This window comes from Buteo buteo, chromosome 20 (assembly GCF_964188355.1).
Source record: "Buteo buteo chromosome 20, bButBut1.hap1.1, whole genome shotgun sequence".
NCBI lineage: Eukaryota > Metazoa > Chordata > Aves > Accipitriformes > Accipitridae > Buteo > Buteo buteo.
Window position 1 is genome coordinate 3849440 of NC_134190.1, and position 24522 is coordinate 3873961.

A 24522-nucleotide genomic window follows, 5' to 3' on the forward strand; every position below is an offset into this window, starting at 1 on the left:
CCAGCAAAAAAATCATGAAGTTTTATTATGAGAAACCACCAAAAAAAGTAAATTAACACTGACTGTACATCCCTGACTTTTACCAATAACAAAGCCTCAATGGTGCTCTCAGCCCAGACGAAACCTCCCTATCACTGTAATGGGTATTTACGTACTCACTCAGAAGTGCTCACCCAAGCTGAGGTTTTTGTCCAGCCTGACTGGACCAGTAGATAAGATACCATGGGATTCACCTTCCTTCCAGCTGATTTTCCCCATCTCATCCAAACAGATGTCTGCACCTTTCTTGTGGGAGTATCCTCTGCCTGCTAATATCCTACTGAAATTTCAAGCTTCTGCTAGGATCTGGGGGTTATCTTTTTTTTTTTAAATAGAGATTTTATTTCTTCTGTGAAAAATGGAAGTTATCTGCTATGATGTTCTGTTATAGAAAACACTAATGGGATTAAAATGCCTCTAGGTATAAATACAAGACTGAATCGACTCTTTATTGTATCCAAATTCAGTTGAGGAAATCAACAAAGCAGAAGTCATACCCCTCTAAGGCCTCTTTCTTTGTGGGCGCTTTTCTTTTACACACCTAGATTAACAGTAAAATACATATAAGACATAGCAAAATAACGAATCCATAATGCAATTTCCTTGCTCTTTTCATTCTCAAAAATCCATCACAAATATGGCTCAAGTATTTTCATTAATAAGTTCTAATAAGTTTGAAAGTTTCTAGGCTTGAGCTCCACTTAAAGCCAAGATGTCCCTATCAATTTTAAAAAGCAAGCAAGAACATGAAATTTTGCTATCTTCAGCATTAATGAAACTTTCTTGTGACATTGTCTTATGAGTGTTAATTAGTTCCAACATAAACTCATCTTGCAATTGCCCGCTTCTATCCAAATGCAGGGTACAGTCTTTACTGGTCTACCTGTTTTCATGAAACTTACAGGAATGTAATCACAGTAACTAATACTCACTAATACTTAAAGAGCTGAACTCACCTGAAGTATATTGTTTGAAAGGTATCTCAATTTTAAGATATGTCCAAAAGATTAACAGCCTCTTTAAATACTTAAAAATGTTTTTTAAAATCCACAATAGTAGTTCTGTAACAGAAACATTGCTTCCAAAAATCATTTACATATAGAAATGCTGCTTCTGTAACTTCTACCTTACTTCCTGCTACTTTCCAAACACTTATTCCCTATAATAAAATTAATAATCCATGAGGTTTTGTTGTATCATTATAGAAAAAAAAAAAGACACATCATATTTTTTCTGCAAATAGTAAAGCTGTATAACAAAATTATTAATTATTAAAGGTGCACAAATACAGCTTTGCTTAGGTAAAACAAGAGTATCAGGCCTCTTGGAATTTATTAAGTGCCATGAAAACCACCTGTGAAGACTTCCATCCAAATAAATTCTAAAATCATCTGCCCAAAAAAGCATTCATCATTCAAGTTCACTGAAAATGCTCTACTCACTTCACTTGACTGATTCTCAGATTTTTCATTCAAGATAAAAACACCCCATGATTCTTAATCATCCTAATATTAATTTCTGTGCTAGCAGAAATGTGCTAGCAATTCATTAGAAAGTCACTCTTCCAAGGCAACTGCATACAGCAGAGTTTAGCACAGAAAGTTTCTAAATAAGAAACAAATCACAGGAGCTAATTCCAGCTGTAATTCACACCAAGGCCACAGGTTCCATGTATTTTTTAACCCTTAAAGTTGAAGTGTTAACTGATCATTAATTAATGAATTTGCTTTTTCTTTTCAGTCACATCAATAAAATTTGTGTATCGTCAACTTAACACACTAATGCCCTCAGAAGTAAAAGAAAGCTTTAACCCCTCTACACCAACATGGTTTTGAGTAGAACTGAGGACCAGGCTTATATGCCATATTATGGACCTCAGACTAGTACAAGATCTCTCTTAAAAGCCTCTCTTTTTCTTGCAAGTCAGGAAAGCAGACAGGAGAAGTAGACAGCAGCAGCTCTTCAGAACTTATTTATTAATGGCTTGTAACTTCCTAGTAGAGAAAATACAGGCAAAGCAAGCAGAAGGTGCATGACAAGCAAATTATTGTGTTCCTGTACTCTGCACATATCACACAATGCACAGTTACTATTTACTTAATTCATTTAATAGTTTAATAAAAAGTACTGGTATGCAACAAACCTAGTGCAAAGGAACTTCCAGCCACCACAGATAAACCATTCTAAGCCTCTTCTTCTCTGAGAAATTCTGGCTCTTGGTAGAGTATGGTAATCACTCTCATCATTTTCAAAGCCTTCTTCTGACATCATTAGTGGCATTTCATCCAAGTGAGAGGACTCATCTTCCACTTGGTACCTGGCAAAATGAAATAAAAACACTAAATAAATAGCCAATACATCATTTTTTATTACCAGGAATCTCCTAAAGTAACAAGTTAATTTTTGTCATATGGAATTCTATAAGATATTTTCATGTAAACATCTCATGTATTTGTGCTAACACATCAACAAGAAATTCTGATTTGAGCTAAAAAATGTGTAATACAGCAAAAAGGCCTGCAATCAATCATTGTCAATCATAGTATGACTCATTCTAGGGCAATTCTTGTTTCTTATATAATTTGTACATACAGAGCCGCAACTTCATACTCTTCAAAGGATTCTTTATAAGATTTTGTTAAACAGAATTTACTTGGCAAAGCTTATAGCAGATGCAAATAATGAGTTTTCATGGAAGCACAGACTTCAGATTTCCACTGAGCTTCTTCAACTTGCTTTCCTGACATCTATTCCTGTGTGCACAGGCCTCTATTTGAGTCACACTTTCTACACAACTCATCAGTTTCTTAGTTTTGATTGCTAAAACATAAGTTACTTTTACAATTCTACACAAAAACATTCAACAAGTCAAAACAGATTTGCCTGTGGGATCTATGGAAACAACATTAAGCTAACAATGGTCCTTTCCCTCTCCAGAAACTATTCTCCACTTCAATTTTACATTTTTGGAATGCTTTTCATGCCAAGACAAAACACTGGAATATTTCATAAGAAAATTCCCCTAAGTGCATGTAAATTGAGTAACTTGTTCAGTTCATATTTTTATACCATTGGGAAGATGATTGAAAACTGCACTATTGCTCGGGTTTCCTTTCACAGATTATTAAGAGGACTATTAAGAATGTTAATTAGAAGAAAATTTTTAAAAGAATTAAACATTATAGTCAAGCAAAGATCACCTACATGTATGCAATAACACATACAATAACCCTAACCAATAAAAATTTATGATACAGAAGATAAACAAAAAGGTCAGAAAAGCTGGCTGCACAAAAGCTTACAAAATACATGAAAAACATATCAAACTGAACACAAAAGCAAAATTTTTAAATATATAAAAATATTACTTGACGCTACTGGTAATGGCAGTTAAGCAGTCTTTAAATAGGAAGAGCTGATGAAAAAAGTACCTGACCAGAATAAATCAAAATATGTTCTGCATATGTATTTTTAAAATTTCTCAGATACTTTACAGTTCAGAAGACTAGTAGAGCATCATCAATCCATTATTTGAATAACGTGTAATTTATCTACCTTGAAATTATTCTTGCACTGGGATTAGTGAAGAATAATTCATAGAGCTCAGGAAAAAAAAAAAGAAAACAAGAAAAAGGATTGAGTCACACACACAAAAAAAAGTGTTTGGCACAGAATTAGTACATTTTATTTTTATGAAGCTGTATTGTATAGTCATCTTTTATGATGTGCGCCCTGGGACTGTCCCATTTTCCCCACAGCAACCTAAAAACAATCTATATGAAAATAGTAATTAACAAAACCAAAAATCCATTCCCTTTATGTGAGAGAGCAGCTGGAATGCATGGCGCTCTGCCTGGGGATGGATGATGAGCCAGCTGAGAACTTCTGGGTTAGTATTAAAGAGAAGACAGGTAAAGGTGACATTATAGTGGGTGTCTCCTACAACCATCCGAACAGGAAGAACAAGCAGATAAGGCCCTTTATAGACAGATAGAAGCAGCCTCACGTTCACAGGCCCTGCTCTTCATGGGGGACTTCCACCAGCCGGGTATCTGCTGGAAGGACAACACAAAAGGACATAAGCAATCCTGGAGGGTCCTGCAGTACTTTGACAACAATGTCCTCCTGCAAGCAATTAGAGGAGCCAACAGTGCTCTGCTGGACCTCTTAGTCACCAAGCAGGGAGGGGCTCACTGAGGATGTGAAGGTCAAACACAGCCTTGGCTGCAGTGACCATGAGATGGTGGAGTTCAATGTCCTGAGGGCAGGGAGGAGAGTAAAAAGCAAGCTTACAACCCTGGACTTCAGGGGAACAGGTTTGGCCTTTTCAAGAACTGCTCGGAAGTGTTCCATGGGATAAAGCCTTTTTTGGGGCCCTCTTCCCTCCCAGCTGGTTAGCATTCAAGGATCAGCTCCTCCAAGCTCAAGAGGTTTCCATCTCAATGAACAGGAAGGCAGGCAAAAATGCCAGGAGGCCTGACTGGATGAACAAGTAGCTCCTGTCCAAGCTCAGACGCAAAAGAGAAACGCACAGAGGGTAGAAGCAAGGACAGGTAACCTGGGAGGAATACAGAAACATTGTCCAAGCACCCAGGGACAAAGCTAGAAAAGCTATAGCCCAAACGGAATTGAATCCGGCCAGGGACGTCAAAGACAAGAAGTCTGTAAGTACACAGGTGACAAAAGGAAGACTGGGGATAACGTGGGTCCATAGCTGAATGAGACGAGGGACCTGGTTACATAGGACGTAGAAAAGGCTGAGGTACTGGATGCTGCCTTTGCCTCAGTCTCTACTAGCAAGAACGGCTTTCAGGAGTCCCAGGTGTCAGAGAGCAGAGGGAAAGGCTGGAACAAGGAAGATGTACCCGTGGTGGAAGAGGATCAGGTCAGGGAACACTTAAGCAAACTGGACATACGTAAGCCCATGGGCCCTGATGGGATGCACCCATGAGTGCTGAGGGACCTGGCAGATGTCATTGCAAGGCCACCTTCGATAACCTTTGATCAATCATGGCAACTAGGAGAAGTGACTGAAAACTGGAGGAAAGCAAATGCCACTCCTATCTTCAAGAAGGGCTGGAAGGAGGACCCAGGGAACTACAGGCTGGTCAGCCTCACCATGATCCCTGGGAAGGTGATGGACCAGCTAATCCTGGAAACCATTTCCAGGCACACAAAGGACAAGAAAACCATATGGAGTAGTCAGCATGGTTTCACCAGGGGGAAGTCATGCTTCACCAATTTGATAAACTTCTACAATGAAATAACTGGCCTGGTAGATGAGGGGAGAGCAATGGATAGTGTCCACTTAGACTTCAGTAAGGCCTTTGATACTGTCTCCCATAAAATCCTCATAGACAAGTTGTTGATGCAGGGACTAGATGAGCAGAGGTGGACTGAAAACTGCCTGAATGGCCAGGCCCAGAGGGTGGTCATCAGTGGCGCAAAGTCTAGTTGGAGGCCAGCAACTAGCAGTGTACCCCAGGGGTCCCTACTGGGTCCAGTCCTGTTCAACATCGTCATTAGTGATCCGGAGGATGGAGCAGAGCACACCCTCAGCAAGTTTGCTAATGACACAAACTTTAGATGAGCGAGTGACAGACCAGAGAGTTGTGCTGCCATCACAAACAACCTCAACAGGCTAGAGAAATGGGCTGGCAGGAACCTCAGGAAGTTCGGCAAAGAGAAATGCGGAGTCCTGCACCTGGCGAGGAACAACCCCATACACCAGTATATGCTGGGGGCCACGCAGCTGGAAAGGAGTTTGGCAGAAAACAATTTGGGGATCCTGGTGGACACTAGGTTGAACATGAGCCAGCGATGTGCCCTTGCTGCAAAGCAAGCTACTGGTATCCTGGGCTGCGTTAGACAAAGTATTGCCAGCAGGTGAAGGTAGGTGATCCTGCCCCTCTGCTCAGCACTGGTGAAGCCACACACTAGACTCCTGTGTCCAGTTCTGGGCTCCTCAGTACAAGAGAGACGTGGACACACTGGAGAGAGTCCAATGAAGGGCCATGAAGATGATTAAGGCACTGGAGCATCTCACATATGAGGAAAGCCTGAGAGAGCTAGAGTTGTTCAGCCTGGAGAAGAAAAGGCCTGGGCAGGTTCTTATTAACATCTGTAAATACCTGAAGGGAGGCTGGAGAGAAGAGTGAGCCAGGCTTTCTTAAGTGGTGCCCAGTCACAGGACTAGAGGCAATGGACACAAACTGAAACACGGGAGGTGCTGTCTGAACATCAGGAAACACTTTTTTACCACAAGGATGACTGAGGACTGACAAGGGTCGTCCAGGGAGGTTGTAGCATCTCCATCCTTGGAGATGTTTAAAAGTTGTCTGGACATGATCCTGGGCAACCAGCGCTAGGTGGCCCTGCTTGAACAGGCGGGAATTCTGCTGACACAGAACAGCACCCTGAGCGGTATTCAGTCCAAAATCTTGATAGACAAACTTAGTATTTTAAAAAAAAAGTAACATTACAAACACCAGGACTAAGCATAAAAAAAAAGCACCATCACTGGATTTGCATTTTCTCAACTTACTGTATATTTAATACAAAACTCTGACACCATTTCCTTTTCCCTTAGATTTTCTGTGTTGTGCCCTGTTGTATGCAGGAATATATTAAAGCAATTATTAACCATTTTTGGATGCCAGGAAAGGAGCGGGGAGGGGGGATTGTATTGTAGTATTAGATTTGTATTGAAAAGGTACACTACATATTTTACACTGGCTACGTAATAAATTGGTATCAACACAGTTAAGAGGGAAGATCTAACAAGGAAGGAGAGAAAAAGAAAAACCAAACCCACTATTGGTTAACCAGTCATTAGCTAGACACTTCCTCTTTTGGTTGGCAGGTGATGCCCCGATTCCTATAACTCCTTTGAATCACTTAGTATGGGACATCATTAATGGGTATTAACAGTGTGTTCAAACCAGATTAGAAAATAATGCATAACTAGGAATAATAATAAACACACGCCCCCCCATTCCCCGCAGATGCAAGTCAGCTGAGTATTGGAATCTTAAGCATGTCAGACCTTGTGAAGAAAAATCTTCACCTATTTCAAATGATGCAAAAGCACAACTACACTGCAGAAAACAACAAAATTTCAAACTAACATGTAAATTTGTTAAAAGTTACAAGTTCCCAGAAAGTTAGCTATGTGAAAATATGGCATGGAAAATGCTTTCAGAATTATCACCACCAGTACCCACTTAAAAAAAAAGGGGGGGGGGGGGGAATAAAGTTTAAAACAAACATGAAAAACTTGATCTTCACAAACAATGTTGTCTGCAAAAAGCTGCATCTGATGTTTAGTTTAATATGGCAATCTGGCAACATGTTTTCCATTCCCATTACTATCAACAGTCATTAAGAAAAAGCACTATACAAAAAATTGTCTTCACAAAACAGAGCAGTTATTACACATTAACACATATATTATACTAAATTATATGGATTACTCTCAGACTAGACTAATTTTAACACTAGACAATAAAACCACTGCTTAAAAAAAACCTAAGACATTACTTTATGCTAAGACTTCTAGTAAGGCAGGCCTATGTTTAAACAGATTCACATTCAATGCTTTTATAATCTCTCCTGGTTAAATTTGCAAATTACTTTATCAGTTTTAATACAGAGCTTTCCATTGCATCACGTTTTGCTTTTAGACATCCAAACAATTAATAGGGTACTTGTAACACCATCCAGTGAAATCACAATCTGCTAGCTGTACTGGAACACACAGCAAGATATTGCAATGTAACAGATACTTTTTACTTCTGTACAAAGTTAACAGGTGTCTGATTCGGGAAATTATATCCTTTATATACAAAAGTAACACAGCAAATATGGTTAAAGTCTCTCTTGAAGGAACATGCTAATGCAAGAGAATTATAGGAGGCAGACTTGGCTGAGAAACACACACACAGACATGCATAATATTTAAATCTACTCTTGTAAATGTGTTAATATTTGCAGAGTACATTGATGTCCTAATTATAATTTCATTAAAGTTTTTTTGCCATTATATTATAAACAACTTTTTTCACAATCAGTATCTAGGTTTGCACTTTTAAATATGGAGCTTCACCAAGTTGTGAAGATAATGAGCATAAGCACCATCACGCTTAATAATCCTGACTTCAAAATACAGCCTCTGAACTGGCAAGCAATTTATTCTGTTTCAAAAGCAATTTTGCTATTGTGTTGGAAAATTGTACTTCAGTATTTAAAAACAATAAGATAATGAATAATGGATTTTTCATAACTAGGATGAGGACAAAAATCTTTGTGTCTTTGTTACCTAGTATTTTTCTGCACTTAATTGCTTGAAGTGCTGATTTTCCTTGAGTGACAAATCAATTAAGTATAATCCCAGAAACTTTTATTAAAATAGGGAAGCACTGAAAGCAACATGAATAAAGAAGCTAGAGTGAAGACATCAAAACTCTCAGCATGAGTGCTACTAAATCAGGTAGGAAGACAACCATCTTGACAAAAATACGGTTTCCTAATGAAAAAGGAACATTAAACAACTTTCAACAAAATCTGACTACTATTAGAAATATCATTTAACAGATTTAAGTGAAAGGAAACCATGTACAAGAAATACTTTTAAATGAAATTTTGATATAAACATCTGCTGTGAAAATGATGCCTCAAGTCACCTGTACCTATATGATTCCACTTTGATGGCTGTTTGCCAGAGTAGATACAGCTGCAGAGTTCCATGGGTGCCATAACTGGTAATGGTAACCATTTTAATTCATTTAAATCTAATCTGGCTACCTATTTAGATCCGTAATTATTTGTCAGCTTTCCATTGTTCTGAAAGAGCAATGCTCAAGAGCGCTGCAGGAAGGTGCAAGGGGCAGGGCAATCAGGACCGCATGTTCTTCTGGTTTTACTTGCTTGACAAATGCAGAAGCAGTATCTATGATGGATTTTTCTATCTGTCTGCTTAAAAGACCCAGGCAGGATAAAAGCACTGTGTCAGATGCTGCATAAATACCATTTCCTTGTCACCTATCACTTGTGCTATATACCATAATTCACAAGAAGGAAAAACAAAGCTGATGTCTTAAAGCAGTATTTCTCAAACCCAGTGAGAGAGGGAAAAGGAATGCGTGGCCATGAGCCTACACAGGAACTGGATATATGAGCTGGCTGTGGGATGCAGAATAGCATAGAAGAGAGGCAGCAGTGGAAAAAGTTCCAGCTGAGCATCTGAGTAGAAAAGCTGAGAAAGACCAGTTACTGGCAGTTGAGCTATGCTTGCCACTGTGACCATGTCCCATCCCACTAAGCACTGGCAATTCGGCTCAATGGCTGCTGCCAGCTACAGGACTCCCCCTGCTTCTGGTCACGGGCAGAGGAAAGACAGAGTAAGCAGCACAACCTTCTTCACCCATATCCTGCTCTACCTCCAGTAATTCCTCCAAGGGTTAACCTAGGTGAACACCTTCCCAGTCTGAGGATAAAGGAGACTGCCAAATTGTAGAGATGCAGTAGGAGGAATAATGAAGAAAGGGACAGGCATGTTTATAGAAAGAGCAAGAATTGTTTCTTAAAGGACAAACCACCTGATGTAACTGTTCAGATCCTGTCCTGTGACAAAGAAAAAAATTCCAGGAAACTGTAGAGCAGCAGGAAAAATTTTATTAAGAAACGCATGTTCATCCATAACCATGCTTATAAGTATACAATGTATTGTTGTATAACTGCTCCTCTTACTCAAGTATCCAATGTCTCCATAAAACAGATTGCTTTGCTAGAAGCTACCCAAGAAAAATCAAATTAAAAATGCAGAAGAATATTTGAAAAAAAATATTTGTAAAGATTGGAAGTTACTTTTTCCCCTCTAATTTCAAACACCTCTATGCTTTGCACAGCAGTAAATTCAGTTTAACTACAGAGCAATCATGTTGTTCCTAGATTACAACGGAAGTGGAAAATGGAAAAATCTTCTACAGGTGAGTGCGTGAAATTTAAAGAATTTCCTTTAACCTCTTCCTGCAAAACACAGAAAAGCTAATTTCTAAAAACTTCTGAAATATTAGAGCTTACCACTATTTGTCTCTATTTAGCTTTAGTTATGTCTCTAATGCAAGTGCACCCCTAACCATTATTACTTGGGAATTCTCTGAATCCAAGTCCTGGCCTAAAAAAAAAAAAAAAAAAAATACATACACACACACACAAAATAATCCTATTACAAATTTATATGCATTATCAGGGACAGGTGTGTCAGATATCTACACAGAAGAGGACACGAACCACAGCACTCCAACAGTTATAACAACAAAAAAATCCAAACAAAAAAAACCCAAGTAAACAGCTAGGACAGCTTTTAAGGAAGCTGAAGATTTGTGGAGCTGAACATTTATATCCAGTTTCAATAGTTAACTTTGCTTTTGTGTCCTTGCATGAAAGGATCTATAAAAACCTATTACAACACTCCCATCATAGCACATGTTTATCCATCGGACAACAAAATAGAAGGAAAAAATACTTCTACTGTATGCAGGCAAGTTTATTACTGAGTATGTCACCAAGACAAATAATATTTACTGCAATAAGACCAAATAAATCAAGTTGCCCCAGCCTTTTACAAATGATGCAGAGAGATATTCTGGAAAAACACAAGGCAGCATTTTTGATCAACTACTACAATAAGAAAAAAAAGGGAAAAAAAAAAAAAAAGGCTGGCATCTTCTGCCATGGAGAACTAAGGGAAAAACCCTCACATCGGTTGAGATAAAGGTCTGAAAGCAGATCACATAGTTATACCAAGGCAGCTCCCTTTCATCAATAGCTTATCAAAAATTGCTTAAATCACAGGTACTAAAATTACAGGTTCCACTCGACACTTACATAAAGCAAATATTCTGAATGCTATTTGCCTTCTCTCTCTCCTAGCTCTCACTTTCTTAACAGAGCTGTATACAGATGAAACAAATTCAGGAGATCTGCATAATGAAGCCTTCATGAAAAAAGGCACCCTTCCTTATTCCCCTTTGCTTACCTTACAAAGCATTATATATATCCTAATACAAGATCTTTTTCAACCCATGACAAGATGAGTGAGTCTCTGTATTTAACAAATAGGTACCAGAAATACCTAAATACACAGCAGGACCTGAGGAAACATCATCTACATTCACCAGAATCCTATTTTTAATTAGTAGGGTACGTCATTGATCACAACAACGGGACCATTTTATCACTGTCACTGGGTATTGTTATTGACATTGTAGCCCAATCAATTGTTTTCTCTCCCTGTTCTTAGCAATCCAAATGCCTGCCCAAGCAACACAAATCACTGTATTTAGATACTACAGATACTAACCAGGAAGGCATGCAACTATAGGGCAAAAATAATAGCTTAAACACGAACAATCTTAGAAACACATTTACAAAGTTTATTCTACTGCGCATGCAGTCACACATGCTGACTGCAAAAGATAGGATCACCTGCAATGACAATTTGAAGTTCTCAAACACTTTTTTGCCTAAAGATTAAAATGCCTCAGATCAGGATAATTACTCTAAGAATAATCGTGCTAAAGATTATGACTATCTATAAACCTATCTTGGTGTGAAAGAGTATTACTAGTGCAGAAAAAAACAGAAGGACAACTTTTTCCAAATACACAGTTCTAAGTAATGTCAAGTCAAAGAACTGCAATTAATTACTAAAAACACTTAAAAGTTCCTTTGTCATCAAAATTTATGTCTGCAGACAAAGTATTACTTCTCAGGTATGACACCAATGAAAGTGCCATTGTACGCAAAAATATTTTACAGTTCCTATTGTGAGCAGCTCTATATGCAAGTAATATGGTTACCTGCATCATTAAATCAAAGATTGCTTTGAAAAGCAAAAGGCACAGAAACTGAAATCACAACACACACTGCATAAAAGCTCTGAAAACATTAACATATGTCAAGGCCATTTTTCAAAAGCTATGTATCAAACTACTTTGACCTTTGTCCCAGCAAAAAAAACCCTTAGAATCCACACCAATCCTAAATCAGGTGCCAGTCCCAATGAGCGGTATTAACCTATGAATAAAGTCTTCAGCAAAGCAACACGCAATCCAGGAATGTGAATATGTGAACAATGGGCATAGAACACACATTGAGAAGAAAGTTGAGAAAAAATTCGCTGCTAACTTCTTTTTCTAAAAAACAGTGGTACTCACAACTTGGGAGTCTTGAAAATATAGACTGAACCACTGTTACACAAATAGAACATCCCAAGTACAACACCCCATGCAAACAACCCTGTTGGAAGAATCGGAATTAAGAGATGGCATCTCAGATTTAGCCTAAAAATTACTCAGTGACATATTCCAAACAAGAACAGTTAATCTGTCCAAAATCACAATTCAGGAAAGGCTAATTACAAAGGACAGTATGTCCTGCAAGACAGTGACATCAAATTTTTTTTTGATGAAAAGAAGTTCTGCTTTGCAAAGAGACAAACAATTTGAATTTCAGGTGAAGTCAGTAAAAAAACAGAGGGGCAATAGTTCTCCTGTAAAAAGAGCAAAAGGACACATACGATTGATCTACTTTGTAAGAAGTACAGACAATTCTCCTAACTACAATTCTACAGAGATTTCTTCGCACTGCATTTCATCCTTTCCTCCTCATGCTAAAACAAAAGCTAGAGGTGTATTTGAATGAACATTTGAATATATCAGCATAACATACAGCTGTGTATTTTAATGCGTTCTCATTTCCAACACACTTTAACATCCATACATTAGTAGCTCTAACGTAAAAGGCTTATCAGGATTAGCACTTTTGGTTGTTCGGAGTTCATGACATTTCTAGCAAGTATCAGCTGAACCTGTAACATCTGTAATTTTTGGTATCACAGTAACAACCAGTACATCTCACTTTGGGTTGCTACCTCCAGCAAAGAAAACTTCTGTCCTAGAGAGAGGAGGGTTAGACTAATATGTAATTAGTCCACTTAGTTGCCAGTTCTGTATGCATGTCACAGAGGAAAGAAAAAACACAAGACAGGGGCTCTGATTTAAACAAAGCATCACAGAAACTAGGATGATGTTACCAGCTTTCTTCACGAGCAAGTGGAAGCATGCCAGTACACATGCAGACAATTAACAAGCAGTATCCACTCACGCACACTCCAACAGTTGCTTAACTTTCAGGAGTTTCTGTGACCATATCCCGAGTAGTAGGATGAATAACAATGCTATTTCTACAAAAAAAAGTAACATAAACTTTTACAGTTTATGCTGAAACTATTTGTTGCTTCTGGTCAAACAACAGATGTTTGAAGAAGTTACTGTCACTTTGCAACAGCAGTTTTAAAACATAAACGTTCAAAAGTAAATTCAGTTCCATCTTCAGAATGCTTTATCACAGAAGCTATATTACAATTAATGTCAATATTGTCAATCCTTCAGATTCATCTGTCATTTTCAAACTCATTTTCAGGATGAGATATGTACAGCCCTTCAATTAACAGGTATGGGGGGGGAGAAGAACAGGTTAAAATGAAACCTGTAAAACTGTGCCCAAACTTTGTTAAGAACTTTTGATTGTAAAGATTCAGACATACCCAGGGACAGAGATCACAGGAACTAGGAACATTTTAGAAAAACTGCAAGAAAAACCAAGTATCACTGCATACAACCCATGCAACATGTAAACTACTGATACATATCAAAGTTTGGGGTTTTGAACAATTACGGACATTTTGCAAGGCTTTCCAGACCCACAGTTATTGCAAAATAAGTTATGAGTTTTCTGTAAACACCCTTCTACAAGAGATGTTAGGTCCTATTAACTCTGATTGTTACATGGTCTCAACAAATAACAATTTGAGTTATTTGGGGAAGTTTTTATTCTTAATTTTATTACACTTAAAATATCAAAAAACTAGCACTGGAATATGAAGAACAACATCTGAACTACAAAAATCACACTGTACTTCAGAACTAGAACATGTGCTTCTAACAAACAACTGAGCAAGCACCAGGTATCAAAGTATTTTACCAAAGCTCACTTCAAACAACGTCAGAAATTAAAGAAAATAACAGAATTACTGTACATGCATCTAGTGTTATCTGTTGACATTTGTACATCTCTACTTTTTGGTGGTTCACGGTGAAATCTAGCCAAACACCTTGAGAAATCATAACCAGAAGGACTGCAAGATTGCTGGGAACAGCTTTCATTTAAATGAAAAGCATTAGAACAGTAATACTACATTAAATCATCTTACTGTCTACGTAATTAGAAAATTTGTTTGACATTTATAAATATCAGGGAAGCATGTGAATTCTCAGCAAACTGAGTTCTGCAGACTTCCATTCCATTTTGCCTGGAATAGATTATTTTTTTCCTATTATATGTACCTCACATGAAATAAGCTACAATCCACTAGTTGTTAAGCAACAAGTATCTTGCATTTACCTGGACAATGGACAGATTATCCTATTATTTTGTTCTTCCTTCTTGTGTAATTTTCTTTTTTGCTAATGACATAAAAGAATGAGAATTCAAAAATAACAGTATAGCCGGCTGCCTTAAACCAGAGTTGCTCAATCAGTGAGCAAGCCACAGAGACAAGCAACAGCAGTCGATCTGTTCCACAACTTGCCCTACTGTAACCACCTAATATATCTAGTGTGGTCATTCGTAAGCACACTGCTGTGACCTATACTATGAATAATCGTGCAAGAGGATTCCTTCCAGTGAGTGAATGTTTTTCATGACATCACCTCTGTGAATACCTGGAGTGCAACTGAATTTATGTAACACTGGACACAACTAGTAAGACCTGATTTTTTAGTACCAGCTCAGTAGTCCCAACACCTCATACCTTGGCCCTAACAGACCAAATACAAGCATACGCTGACAGCAGCAAGTGCGGGACATCTGAGCAAACCAGGTATTTTGCTTATGGATAATTAGGGCTGACTACTGTTTAATTCCTTATCAGCTTCAAAATTCTGCCAGGCTTCTTGTTTTCCTTCCATCAACCTCACATGACAACACAGGCACAGCACAGTTAACTTCCTTCCTGTGTTTAGCAGTTGATTACTCCAGGGCTGATGATGACAAATACAAGTCTAACATACAAAACCAAGTGTGTTAAGTCTCACTGCACATTTAAGGTGATCCTGGATGTTCTCTGGTCTTCTCTTCCCTTCACAATGTAAACAAAAAGCAGTAGCTATTTTTCCTGTAGATAACAGATCCTTCGGGCTGAAGGACAAAGTGCTGAAACAACCGCTGAATCAATCACCTCTTTGTCCCCAAGCCTTCTACAACTATTCAAGTTGAATATATAAAACAATATCAAGGGCTTTTTTAATAATTTGAAGATGAACAACCTTTTACTTAAAGATAGATCTCCCTAGTTTCCAACTGTAGCACACAAACAGTTCTCTGTAGGTAGGGGAAGGTGGCAGAAGATACAAAACCTGAATTTCTACTGCAAAAGTAGTAAGTTGCCCTTAAAAATCAGAAATAAAAGCAGAACAGGATGCATGTGTTCATTGAACCACAAGTAACATTTAATATGTGGTTTTAATTATTTTTTTTTTAACAGGCCTTAACATATACAAAGTTAATACATAAAATCAATTAATCTTGTCATGTTTGTACACGAAGTACATCCCAGGACACTTCATGGATCTTACCTAGCTACAATTTTATACAGAAGTGTACAGTCCCAGGTGTGTATCATCAAAGTTTCTTTAGGTGTGTGGGAAAAACATATTCCAGCTTTAAAATGCGTGTTATCAGTCCCTCAAAATAATCTCAAAAGCACAAAGCACATTACAGACAAACACTGAATGAGAAAGTCTTTGTCCTCACTGCAAAGTACAGCAACACTGGCAGAGACTCCTATAGACTGCTTAGCTCAAGCAAAAGAAGTCATCCTACAAATTAGCTTTGAGGCCACTAAAGGTTAGCAACTGACGACTTGTATTAACTGATGTCACACAGTAGCAGGGCAATCAATCAATCCGAGTTAAAAACACTACCATGCTGAAGTTAAGGACCCAAGTATAAGACTTTCAAAAAACTGCAAATTCTTAACTGAAGAAACAAATCACAGCAAGTAAAAGACTCATGAAGACCCTGAAACCACAGTACTGGATTAAACCTGAGATACCAACTCTATTACATTTTAATTGGCATTTGTTTCTAGACATCTTCGCAAGTATGAATTATATCCTTTAAGGCAAAATCCGCATGTACATATGCATGTGATAACTTTCTGCATATCAGAGACCTCAGTGACTTCACTTCAACACTCTTATAAGTATCTGCAACATCAGGACCTTTGCTGCAGTTTCCACAGGAATGCAAGGCTTCTTCAAAGTCTGTGCTGAAGATAAAGATTAGAAAAGCAGGATGAATCATTCATAAAGACATAGGAGCTGTAGTTCAATTACAAGCTTAGAGTCATAAGATTTACAAGTTGTAGTTCAACTACCTGTACTGTAATATTTCCTCTTTGACTTTACACAAGACACCTGTGGTAGAATCTGCACAAGCATTCCCATGCTCTTGTTACAGGTTCACAGGACACCTTTCAAAGTATACAACAGGTGCTCTCACAAATCCAGGGCATGGTATTCTTGAAGGAGAATGACCAACCTACTCAACTCACCTTTGGAAAAATAGAAAGAATTAAAGTGAGTGAAGAGGTTGGCGCATGTATTCTAATTCTCAGAGCTCAAAAGAGCAATTTATTTAATCAAGTGATCAACATAAAGCAACACAATAAACATGTCTGCAACTTTTAAAGGTTTTATAAACCTACAAGTAGTTGAACAAAAGTAATGAAAACCATAGATAATCATTTGTGTGGAGTATCAGTAAGTTAAATACGTATCACCCGCACTTGAGAAACACAAAGATTATGAAAGACCATAACTCTGAAAAATGTAATCTAAATTAGAAGGAATTTAATCCACAGTCTTTGGAGGGTGATGTTGATCAAACAAGTTAGAGGGGAAGAAGCAGATCCATAATGAACTGGTAGTTCCTTGCTAGATCTTACAGTTTGCCAAATCTGCTTATAAAGCCAGGTTTAAACAGTTTGTATAAATAACTGTAATTACTGCCTGCAAACGTAGTTTCAATAAATGTGTGTATCTACCTGATTTATGAACTCAGCCCATCATATCTATAGCGTTTTTCAAATCACCAAAACACTCCTGGGTAACCTACAAGAGAACTACCTGATACCTTTCATGTTCTGGACTAAGTTTTTGCTTACATAATCCTCCCCTTTCCCTTTTTCTTCCAAAGCACAACACCTACTGAGAAGCTTACAGATTCCAGCAAGAGCTTCCTCTGCTTCAATTCTCCAAGGAAGAGGGATGATGATGATAATGCTGCCCTACCTTAAAAGACAGGACAAACCTACTACAAGTTGTTGGACATCCAAGTATTACCGAGATGGGGAAAACTACTATTATGGCAGACTGTCCTACAAGCTCATGAACGCTCATAAAAAAATGTTTTTATCTAGTTTAAGAATCAAGACAACATAATTTAAGCCTAACATACTTGGCACAGTTCTAAACTACCTTTTCAGTTATTTCATTGGGAGGGACAGAGAAGAAAATACACGTTATTCATGATGAAATGGATTTATCGCTGTATTTGAATTAGAACAACAGCACCAACTATTCTGTTTTTAGAAAGTCCATTTACTTCAGATCCTACAACTGCTCCCTCCAGTCCTCGCATCCACAATTAGTGTTCTACAAAAAACAACAGAAGAGAGAAAACCCTCAAACAACTAACTGATCCTCCACTGTAAGAGCGCTGTCCAATGGACACACCAAAATTACAGAGCAAAGTTTTTCCTTGCTTGCAACAGTAGTATACCTACAAATCACTCACAATAATGGGAATTAAAGAACGACTCAATCTTTGCCTGAAACTTAATTTGATGGCAGACCTTTAAACCGGCTTCTTCAAACTGCTTAGCCCCCAATACAGCACCTTGCAAGAAATTTGGAGTTATTTTAATTCTTACGTTTAAGAACCGTTTCCTGTGCCAACACGCAGCAACTCCCCCACAGCCCGTTTCCCACCCAAGGCGAGCACCCCCTCGTAAGTAAACTACTGGCAAGGGACCCGAGCGGCGAGGAGTTGCAGGCGGCCCCCCCGGCGTGGGGGGGGGAGCCGAGCCAAGGCCGCACCCGTGGGGCCGGCAGCGGCAGGGCCTCGGGGCCCTGCGGCACCGCCGCCACCACCACCACCACAGCCCGGCCGGGCGAAGGGAAGCGCGGGACGCCCTCCTCACGGGGGTCCGGGGTAGGAGGCCGGGCCGGCGGAGGCCTGGGCCGAGGCAGAGGCTGCCGACAACCCCGCTTCTCGGCCTCCAGGGGGGCCGTCCCCCCTTCCCGCCCTCCCCGCGGAGCGGGCAGGCTGAGTCCGGGAGCCCCGCAAGGGTAACGGGGCCGGGCGAGGGGCGCACACCGCCCCGCCCGCCCTTAGAGATGCGGCGGGTGAGGGGGGTTGAGGGGGGGGAACCGCCGCGCCGCGCCGCCCCTGCCCGGTACCTGTTGTGCCTCTGCGCCGTGGCGGCGCTGGTGTAATAGGCCGCTCTCCGCTGGGTGCTGCGCGGCACCGGGTGCAGCGGGATCTGGTCCGCCATCTTGGGGGCGCTCCCCCCCCCCGCCCCACCGCCCAGCCCGCCCTCCGCTTCGTGCCCGTCCGCTTCCCCTCCTCTTCCTCCTCCTTCCTCGCCGCCCTGACGTCACGGGCACCCTCCAGCTGACGCCAGAGAGGGAGGAAGCGCCGGCGGGGCGGGGCCTCGCGTTCCACACGGGAGCGGGGCGGGGGGTTGGGCGGCGTGAGGCGGCGGCGGTTGGGCGGGAGTTTGGTGGTTCGGGTCGTGAGGGAGCGGGCGGGTGAGGCGGGAAGAGGGAGAGCCGGGTGGGGTCCGGGGGCCTGTGGGAGGAAGGCGGGAGGGCAGGGGTTGAACGGGAGCGGCAGGAGGCGAACCCCAGGGCGGTCGTCCTCGGTTAGCCTGGAGATGCCTGCTGGTTTTTAAGCCGATCTCGGTAGGGTCCCCTTCCGTCCCTCGGATGGCAAGGAGTAGGTGTCACCCGTGTTGGGTGTCGGCGAATGCTCGCGTGATGGCCAAGAACAAATAAAAGCGCGGTGAACTGACAAGGATTCTGGTGGTTTTTTTGTGAGCCAGAGTTATTGCCACGTGGAAATGGACGTTCTGTAAGTCAGGGGTAACGAACTGGTCTATAGGACCTCACGGGGGAAAAGATCAATACACGGGAACAAAAACTGTTTTGGAAGATAGATGTGTTCAGAGACCTGCTGTGGGGTGTTATCCCTCAGTATTCCTCTGAAATCGGATGCTGTGGGGAGCAAAAGGCCTAACACCATCACAAATATGGAAGACTTTCCACAAAAGGAGAAAAAAAAAATTTCTTTCTCAATGTCTGTTCAAAGTAGAAGAAACATCCAGTAAAAAATTAAAAAGGATCTACCAGGAAAAGTTTTCATTCAAAGAAATTTCCACCAAAAAAAGACAGCAAAGTATGTCCAAAATGCAGAACATGAGATTAAATGACAGATACGTGGAAAATGCTTTTCTTGAGAGTTTTTTTTTCTCTTCAGTAATGTAAGTTGCTGGGGTCACCTTTCCAACAGAACATGTCAGATTTCTTAGCAATAGTACAGTAGGAAGCCAGGCTTTACTGTCTAGTTGTACACCAGTCATTTTGCAGAATGCCTTAAACTTACTAATTTCAAAATACAGTAGAATGAAAAAAGATTTCACAAATGGCTGGGCTTACACAAGATGGTAATGAGACTGAGATCTTTGGCAATGAATTGCTGATTATGCAAGTTACTCAAGCCAAAGGTGCCAGTAGGATGCCAGTTTCGGTATTCTAGAACGTGGGCTTTTTTCCTTTTATTGTTCTGAAGATACCATATGGCAGAAAGATGTTCATGGTCCAGGCGGAACCTTTGGTCTGCTGGATTGTGACCTAAAGTGTGTGGTGCGGTGTGGTAATGGCAGCGCTGGCAACCAAGAACAACAAATGGGTGCAAGAGTTGCACTCAGAATTGTAGAACCATAGAACAGCCCACTCTGGAGGGGACCTTGAAAAATCATCTGGTCCAACCTTTCATAGGAAACAGAGCCTAGATGAGATTATCTGGCACCCTGTCCTATTGCATCTTGAAAACCTCCAATGATGGGGCCTCCACCGTGTCCCTGGGGTTCCAGTGGTTGATAGTTCTCACTATAAAAAATTCCTTTCTTGTATAGAGATGAAACCTCTCCCAGTGCAACTTGTACCCATTGCCCCATGTCTTCTCCACGTGGCTCCTTATGACAACAGAGCCTCCATCTTCTCTGTAGCCACCTTTTAGGTACTGGAATACTGTGGTGAGGTCCCCTTGAGCCTTCTCTAGGGAGAAAAGACCTTCTTCAGTCTTTCCTCATAGGGCAGGTTCTCCAGCCCTTTGATCATCTTCATGGCCGTCCTTTGGACCCTATCCAGTCTGCCTGCGTCTTTCTTGAATTGTAGAGACCAGGACTGGACACAGTAGTCCAGGTGCGGCCTGACGAGTGATGATGCCACACCTCGAGCACTGTGTCTACTCGCCAATGGTAAATGAAGTTGCACTTATGACCCAGACATTTCAGACTGAAATGTTGCTATACGTTTGAATATATCTTCTACCTTAGAACAAGGGGGAATGGTCAGTACTGAAGCACCACAATATACAGTGTATGCTGAAGGATGCTCCTATCTGCTGGAGTGAAGATAGCATGCCGAATGTAAATTTCTAAGCAGTATTTTGACTTCAAGCACATTATCTGGTTATTGAACTTGCCAACAGACACAGAACATTTGAAGTTGAACCAGGAGAGCGAGAACAACTGTTACGCAGGAGGCACAAGGCTCATATGGGAATAAAAGGGAAAAATCCCTCTGCTGGGCATGTGGCAAGACTTTGCTCAGTATTTGAAGGGTTGCACTCAGAAATACCAAAAAGGGGGAAGAGATTTATTTAGCATCATAACCGTGATAATCATTATAAAGTTTATGGCAGTGCACTGTCGTGGTTTCAGCCCAGGTGGTAACAAAGGACCACACAGCCACTTGCTCACTCCCCACCCCCCGGCCATGGTGGGATGAGGAGAAAATATAAAGGCAGGCTCGTGGGTCGAGACAAGGACAGGGAGGGATCACTCCCCACTTATGGTCACGGACAGAAGACAGGCTCAACTTGGGGAACAAACTCAATTTAATTTACTACCAATCAAATCAAAACAAGGTTATTAGGAAGTAAAACCAAACCTTAGAGCACCTTCCCCCCAGCCCTCCCTCCTTCCCAGCTCAACTCCACTCCACTCCCGGTTCTTTCTCCCTCCTCCCCCCAGTGGCGCAGGGGAACAGGGGATGGCAGTTGGGGTCGGTTCCTCACCCCTTGTCTCTGCCGCTCCTTCCTCCTCAGGGGGAGGAGGACTCCGCGCTCGGCCCCTGCTCCGCCGTGGGATGTCTCCCCCGGGAGACAGCCCTTCATGAACTTCTCCAACGTGAGTCCTTCCCACCGGCTGCAGTTCTTCACGAACTTCTCCAGCGTGGGTCCTTTCCACGGGCTGCAGTCCTTCAGGCACAGACTGCTCCAGCGCAGGCTTTCCCATGGAGTCACAGCCCTCTTCAGGGGCATCCATCCCCCTGCTCCGGCGTGGGCTCCTCTCTCCCCGGGCTGCAGGTGGGCATCCGCTCCCCCGCTCCCCTCCACGGGCTGGGGGGGACAGCCTGCCGCCTCCCCGCGGGCTGCGGGGGCATCCCCTCCTCCTTCCCTGACCTCGGTATCCGCACAGGGGTTCTTCTCACGTCCCACTCCACTCTCCGCCGCAGGTTTCCCAGCAGGTGGGTTTTCTTTTTTTCTTTTCCCTTCTGAAATCTCTTCTCCCAGAGGCGCTACCGCCGTCGCTGAGGGGCTCGGCCTGGGCCAGTGGCGGGTCTGGCTCCGAGCTGGGGGAGCTTCTAGCAGCTTCCAGCAGGAGCCGGCCCTGCGGCCCCCTCCCCTGCTACCGAAAAAAACCCCGCGCCACGCAAGCCCATAACATATGCCAATAGAATCATAGAGTTGTAATTGAGGTTGGAAGAGATGTCCAGTTGTCATCTAGACCAAGCCCCTGCTCCAAGACATCAGGTTTGATACCAGCTTGTTCAGGGCCATGTGCAGTGGAGTACTGAACACCTCCAGGGACAGCACAGTGTTTCGACAACTTCTCTGGGCTCCCTGTTGCCGTGTCTATCTTGTGATAAACAAATTGTTAATAAGTAATCAGAATTTCCCATGTTCCAACCTGTTTCTCTTGCTTCTCATCCAATAACCATGCACCTCCGAGAAAAGTCTAGCTCCATCTTCTCTGTATCGTCCCGTAGTTGTATTCAGCCACAAAGTTTCCTCTTAGCCTTTTCTATCCCCAGCTGATCAGGCTGAGCTCTCAGCCTCTCCTTAGACATCATGTTCTCCAGCCCCCTGACCATCTCGGTCACCCTTGCATAGACTGACTCCAGAATGACACTGTCCTTTTGTAAAGAGAAGACCAAAACTGGACACGGTAGTCCAGATATGGTCTTAAAAGTGCCAGACAGAGGGGAAGGATCACTTCCCTTCTTGTACCTGCTGGCTACACGTTTATTAATACTGCCCGGGATGTGGGTGGCTGACTCTGCTGAAAGGGCGTGTTGGTGTCTCACGTGCGGCGTAGTAGGTTATGGTGTGGTACTGCCTGCCTCCTGCCTGCTCTGCAGTGATGGCTGTACTTTATGTCTTTGAATAATCAAACACAACCCTGAAAAATTTCAGCATAACAATTATGCCAGTCCTAGGTGCTTTCATGGCCCTTGTTACTACAATTCTGCGCATCGCGCAAAATTAAAATTTTAACTGTGATATGAACAGCTATATATTCAGAATCCTCATGTGACTAATGAAGTTACTGCAGTTCACTGAGGCCAAGAGAATGAAAGTGATTTCTTCAAGTTTACTATTTGATTCAAGCCTGTGGCAGAGCAGTTTACAAACAGAACAGAGATCACTTGATTTACAAGTTAGCAGCCTAAGACCAATATTCTTGTCCCTGCAGAACTTTGGTTCTGGTTATTTGGTTATATTTCTGGTTATTTACCAGATTATTTGGCCTGTAACTATCTCTAATGTTAGTCAATTATGTGTACGTGTTTGTAAATTCCGTATGTATAGACAAATTCATGATCTAGCATATATAATAAAAGGTTTATTATTGGCAGACTTGTAAATGCCCCAGCATGGGACAATCATTAGGAACTGAAATGCCTTTAGAGTCTTGATTTCTTACTGAGTCTCATGTATTCTGTAAATCATTATTTTATTTATGACTACATTAAGGTTTAAAAGGGAAATACTTCACTATTACCTGTGTGCAGAGAGGCTTTGAACCAGAAAGCCTTCTAAGAAGAGGAAAATGACAGTTTTTTAATAAATCAATATCCAAGAGAATGACAAAATGGAATAGTTATAATTTTAAATGCATGCAGTTTTGCTTACTTCAAATATATGTTTAAAACTTGCAGTTAAGACAGTTGCTGGAAATCAGTCATGATCTCAGCTGCTTGACCACTCTAATTGCTTTTTTACATCAGTATTTTCATAAAATGGTTAGAGCTCTTCAGGGCGGGGACTTTGATTTTGTGGCAGCTATCATCATTCAGTTCTGCCTCTAAATTATCATGTAATCCTGTTTTATATTTTTTAAAGAAAAATCTTAAAATTTATATAAAAGGTTTTTTAATGTAAAATTGAGACTTTGGCATATGTTACATAGGGACTTTTCAAGATGCCAGTAGCAAATGTGCCTGTATTTTGAAAATAATATTTTCTTTCCTATTTAGAGATAAGGACACAGAATAAACTTGCTTTTGATCCAGATTTTGCTAGTCAGGCATCTCAGGCAGGTGTTATTTGTCTATATGAAAAAAGCTTCTAATTTCAGGAAAGAAATACTTTTGCATTCAATATTAAGTACTGGCTAAATAACATTTGTCACTTACATATCATGATAACATACATTTATGAAAATAAGTAACACCATTCTGAAATAAACTTTCTGTATCATCCTTTCCATGTTTCTTTTTTGCATGTTTTTGCATTTATAACAAGTGGCAGAGATCCAGAACCTATGATTTATGGATCTCGTGAACTCTTGGTTTAACTAGAAATGAGCTGGCATGGAAACTGTTTTGCATTTGTTGCATGTATCTGCTACAGGTGCAGAACCTATCTGTAACTAGTTCTGCCTGATGTCCCCAGGGGGCATTTTATAATAATTTATACTTTCGCTACCATTCTACTTCTGCTGTAAATGTTCAAGGTTAAGTGGTCCCTCCCTCCTAATCCTGTTTATGTATCCAGTCTGGGCTA

The 24522-nt window shown here is 41.0% G+C and overlaps 1 protein-coding gene across 2 annotated transcripts in view; it reads right to left on the reverse strand.

Moving 5' to 3' along the window:
- ATP9B (ATPase phospholipid transporting 9B (putative)) overlaps positions 1 to 18780 on the reverse strand; it is a 170714-nt gene extending 151934 nt beyond the window's left edge. For both annotated transcript variants that reach the window (XM_075052402.1, XM_075052403.1), the window contains exons 1-2: positions 18627 to 18780; positions 2183 to 2356 (exon numbers count right to left, since the gene is read on the reverse strand). In XM_075052402.1, the coding sequence (XP_074908503.1) occupies positions 2183 to 2356; positions 18627 to 18721 (269 nt within the window). In that variant the 5' untranslated portion in view covers positions 18722 to 18780. The remainder of the gene's footprint in view (positions 1 to 2182; positions 2357 to 18626) is intronic.
- Between the last annotated feature and the right edge of the window lie 5742 nt (positions 18781 to 24522).